General features: G+C 39.2%; 1 protein-coding gene across 1 annotated transcript; it reads right to left on the bottom strand.

Moving 5' to 3' along the window:
- Window positions 1-2,588: 2,588 nt before the first annotated feature.
- On the bottom strand, window positions 2,589-3,764 carry LOC100677622 (vomeronasal type-1 receptor 4-like). Its single transcript, XM_003406583.3, has one exon. It carries the CDS (start codon window positions 3,592-3,594, stop codon window positions 2,656-2,658), a length of 939 nt encoding a protein of 312 aa, XP_003406631.2. The 5' UTR covers window positions 3,595-3,764; the 3' UTR covers window positions 2,589-2,655.
- Window positions 3,765-5,516: the final 1,752 nt, after the last annotated feature.

Below are 5,516 nucleotides of genomic sequence, written 5' to 3'. Positions count from 1 at the left end.
AAAAGTTGAAAACAAAGAAGAAAGATCAGTAGTTGGAAAATATGGCCTTGGTGATAGAAACCAAGCCAGAGCTTGGATGATAGAATTTTGCAAACCAACGACTTCTTCATTGCAAATACCTTTTTTAAGCAACATAACGGGCGACTATACACGTGGACCTTGCCAGATGGAACACACAGGAATCAAATAGACTACATCTGTGGGAAGAGGCGATGGAAAAAGCTCGATATCATCAGTCAGAACAAGGCCAGGTGCCAAATATGGAACAGACCATCAATTGCTCATATGAAAGTTCAAGTTGAAGCTGAAGAAAATGAGAACAAGTCAAGGAGAGCCAAAGTACGACCTTGAGTATTTCCCACCTCAATTTAGAGATAATCCCAAGAATAGATGTGATGCGTTGAGCATGAGTGATCAAAGACCAGATGAGCTGTGGAATGACATGAAGGAGATCATACGTGACGAAAGCAAGAGGTCATTAAAAAGATGGAAAAGAAAGAAATGACCATACCCATAGTTGTTGGCATATTTGCACCCATTGCTGCGACTATTCTGTTAATTCATCCCATTGAGGGTCTCCCTTTTCCTTGGTGGCCCTTTGCTTCACCAAAAGTGATGTATTCCTCTGTGGATTAATCTCTCCTGATGACACTTCCAAAGCAAACAAGTGGTACAACGTTCTATTGTTATCCACAGGGTTTTTATTGGCTAATTTTTGGAAGCAGATTGCCAGCACTTTCTTCCCAGTCTATTTTAGTCTGGAAACTCCATTGAAACCTGTCCTTCCTCAGTGACCTTCCTGGTGTTTGAAACACTGATGGCATAGCTTCCTGCATCACAGAGACTTACAAGCCACCACAGTGCAACAAAATGACAGGTAGGTGGGTATGTCTGGGCAATTAAAGCAAAAATTATCCTTCTTGTTATACTTGTCAGAGAAACCTTGACTCAGAGACTCTAAGAGACCCTGCTCAGTATGGTACCTTTTGCCTTCAGACAGGTGGTCTTGTGAGAGTATCTGATTTCATGTACTCCTAAATGGTGAGGAGTAGCATGACAGGACACAAACTCTGAAAGGATGTCACTTTAACGATCTACATTTGAGGAACTACTTATTCTTGAAAATCTAGTTTAAGTGCCAACTCCTCTTTAAATACTCCTTTATCACTTATCACCTTATACATTTTGTATATTTCTTTGCTATTGTTGGTCTTCCTTTCTAGGACATAAGGGTAGGGACAATTTTTCTTCACTCAATCCCCACAGTCTCCATCCTCAAATGTTGTCACATGGAAAATATAGGAACCTCGTGACTACGTGCTAGTTACTAAGACCTCAATCCCAGAGAAACTAAATACTTTCCATGTAGAGTAGAGAGCCCACCTCAGATTCACACAAAAACTTGACTTCATTCAGCATCTCCATTTTCTTTCCCAAAGGCAATGCTGCCCCCCAATTACTAAGTCAATTGAGCATCCCAAAAGTGTGCAGTAGATAACATTTGCTCAAACAGTTGTGTAGCCAGAAGATATCCTGGCAACAGTACCTATGTGTCTCTAAAAAATCATAAACTAAGTATTTTAAACCTTCCCATATTGAATGCAGAAGGACACAGATGTGGATTTTGTGGCAGAATCTTCCCAGGGATTACTCCTTAAATTTGGCCTCTTGTTGTTACAGAATGTACCTTTTGTAGGTCAGACTCTTGCTTTTGCCATGTTCCAACTTTACACTTTTCTGTACATTTGACACTTGTCCAAATTAAAATAAATCTTGATTAATTTCATTCTCTCTATGATGTTGCATTTTGTATTTCAATTGTTATTCTTACATAAGTTATTCTCAAATACACAAAATCATTTGGTGTAATATTCTCAGTAATAGAAAGCCCATACAGACAACTTTCAGACAATTCACAGACTGTTTCTATGAATATGTACTTTCTTTCACCATTTAACAGTTTTTATGCAATGAATATCCCTATGTTGAATATTTTCTGTAGTATTTCCCATAAAACAGGGAATCCTGATATTTGTTACTACCATTCTTTTAAGGAACATGATTACCCAAGCTTATTAAAATAAAAATTCTAACACAAGGGCTGTGAATGGTTAACTTTACCCATAAAAGATAACCTCTAGAACCCATTGCCAGTTTCAGCCAATCAAAATGAGGGATTCTGTAATATTTTCTTTAAAATTTGAACATTTAGTGAATTAAATATATTCAAACCTAATCATTTGTTTTTAGAAGGAGGAGGCAGAAATGTGAGGTGGGGGAGAAAATACTTGACTATTAAATATTGGGATGGTACTCGGTCTATTAAGCCCCTTTTAGTTCAAAACTCTGTATGAGAAAATGAGCAGACACTCTTTAAAGTCACGGAAGTGATTTTGCTATTTGCAGTAAACTACCTTTTCTTTCCGAGTACCTGACTGGCACAAACTGTTAAATTACAAACACATCATTACCTGACATTTCCTTTACCAACGCTATTACATTTGATTGTTTCCTTGGGAGCAGAAGCTCAGTTCTTGCAATGCAACCCTTTCAGGATTGTGCATCACATGATGCGTGGGGGATGAGCGAGGGAACAACCCAACATTGCCCAAATACATACCGTTTACATGTCTCCCAAAGGTGAGGGGATTTTGTCTATCTTATCCAAGCAAAACACAGCCTGCAGACACTGGAGACATGGCTCATGAGAACAAAGGGGCTGACTGTTGGGAAACATGCATGGATTAGCGGGGAGGCATTCTCCAGCCACCAATTGGGCTTATCAGCAAGAGCCATATAACAGTGAAAGATGGCGGAGAAGGTGTAAAAATACACAAAGGTGCTCACCAGGAGAAGGATAGTTTTGGTAGCTCTGGACTCAGGAGAGGAGCTGGAGGAGACGTTGTTCCTATGAATGTGTTGGACCTGCTTCTTGTGTCTGTACAGGATGAAGACCATGGAGGCACTGGCCCAGATCATGAGCCCCAAACACACAACATCGGGGACAAATAACAATGCTGCATACAAGGAGTCTCTGGTTTTGTCGTGACGAACAGAAGAACAGTATCCCAAATCTTTTCTGGATGTGATATTTGTGTTGGTCTGTTTGCTAATCACAAACATAGGAAAAATGATATTTACCAGCATTTGTGTCATCCAGCACATGAAAATAGAGGGGCCAACGTACTTGGGAGTTTTTTCCTTAAGCTCTGCCCATCTGGAGTTCCTGGGGCTGATGGTGATGGCCTGGAAGAAACTCAAAAGACAGGTGCTGGCAAGGGACATACCCCGGCCCACTTTGGAAGTATAGGCAAAAAGCTTGCATGCAAAATCATTGAAAAAACCTTTCCACCCAAAAGATACCATTGTCTGGGGGATTCCTCTAGAGAGAAGGACCATGGAATTGGCTACAAATAGGTGCGTGAGAATCAAATCTGTGGGCCGTAACCTGCACCCAGTGAAGTAAAGGATGGTATAATGGTACAGAAGAGAGAAATTCCCCAGGATCCCAACTACAGTCTGGGATAAGTAGGCAGTTCCTATTGCCAGTTCCCTGACATCCATTCTGATGGTTCTACGAGGTGTGGGCTGCATGTATTATAACTGCTGGAACCCAATATTCTCCACTTAGCAATAATTCCCACTTAGAAATAATCACTTCAAGTGCTTCTTCCATTAAGAGGCTTCAGAGTTGAATGTATAACCAATAAAGGTCCCTTACAATATAGGAATCGCTGCAATGAAGGATATGCATGTGGTAACTTCATTCTTCACAAATTTATGAGGCAGAAAATACTACAACTTCATTTTATAAAGATGAGGGGAACTTAGGCACAGAGAGGTTAAGTTTCTTTGTCTGAATTCATACACTTAAATAAAGGCAAGTTTTTTTTTTTTAGAGACACCAAGGTGGCTGGGCTGGTGATGAAAATAATGCATTTAACCACCATGCGATATTAAAATACTGTATTAATGTGTTCTTCAGATGCAGCAGATCTAAATTTAGTTTTGTTTTTACTTCTTGCACTTCATTTTAGATTGGTGGGATTTTTTTTATAATTTTGGTTGCAAAAAGTTTCTATTTGCATATAATAATTTATTCTATGGGTCAATATTAATTATGAATTAAGCTTTAGATCTCTTCATGAAATATAGATACACTGATTATATCATGACAAACTTGCCCCATGAGAAGTTTCATTAAAGAACACAAGAATGGCTAGATGTTAAGAAAGACAGAAAAAGATTCATTTGCCTTTATGCCAGGAACAGAAGGGCATTGTTATCTATCTCAGAAATTACTGAATAAACTCATAACCTGCCCTAAACTATAGGACATGAAACAAATACATGACAAAATAGTGTAGCATAGAAAACAAATTACTACTAATTTAAGATTATAAAAAACTTGCCTATTTATTAATAGCTGTGTTAAGTAAAAGTGTTAGAAATGAGTCAGCATTTGTGAGAGATATTAAAATATCAGAGACCTATGCAAAATTAAATCTTAAGGGAAGAAATTTTGTGTATTATTTAAACTAACATAGTAGATGTTTGAACTGATATCAGACTATGTACTTTAAATCAGGGGGAATATCACAAGAAACATTTATGCCTGACAACTACAGTCTGAAGCTTGTAGTTACAGTTACCTTTCCTTAAATGCTGCTTTCCTCCCTTTAAGAAGGAAAACCGTTGACCCATTGCCTTCGAGTCGATTCCAACTCATAGCGACTCTATAGGACAGAGAAGAACTGCCCCATAGGGTTTTCAAGAAGTGACTGGTAGATACAAACTGCTGACCATTGGGTCAGCAACTGAATTCTTAACCACTTCACCACCAGGGCTCCAAGAAGGAAAACAATCTCACCATAACCAACACACCATGAATATTTCCATCAAAGACACAATTACTGTCTCCATTAAGCCCTTCATACCTTCAGAGTTTGAGAAAACACCGTTAACCCAGGAACTGCCATTCAGGTACAGTTGCTGAACAGGAATTGATGATTCCTGCAGTTTTATTCCATTCTTTATTGCAAGTATGAAGATATTACAAGCACACCTCTAGAAATCCTGCAAGTTTAGTCTATGATGCTCATAAGGTAGCCTGAATAGCAGATTAATTTTAGAACTACAGTCATTAATCACTTAAAAATCAGGTTTCCTTATCACTTGGATTAAATCCAACAATCACTGTCAGTGAGGATTCCATCAAAGCATGTTAGGAGCCATGGGGACGTACTGCAGGATCTAGGACCCCCATCTCTCTTTGCCAGCTCAGCTTATGCCTCATGAAATATTCCCCCTTCCTGTGTGGCTTTGACACTGGACCAGATCCAAATCCAGAAGAATGCCTTTTTCTGACATGGTCACTTATCCAAGCTCCTGATACTCCTTCCTTCCTTCACAGTCTCTGTCTCCCAGATTGAAACAGAAAATACTCACTGACTCCTTCCCACCGATGGACAATGGGCTCGGTGTGACGGTCACAGGAGATAGTACATGTGTGGGAG

This window comes from Loxodonta africana, chromosome 11, assembly GCF_030014295.1.
Source record: "Loxodonta africana isolate mLoxAfr1 chromosome 11, mLoxAfr1.hap2, whole genome shotgun sequence".
Taxonomy (NCBI): Eukaryota; Metazoa; Chordata; class Mammalia; order Proboscidea; family Elephantidae; genus Loxodonta; species Loxodonta africana.
Note: the sequence above shows the minus strand (reverse complement) of the source record. Positions and strands in the feature narration are given on the sequence as shown.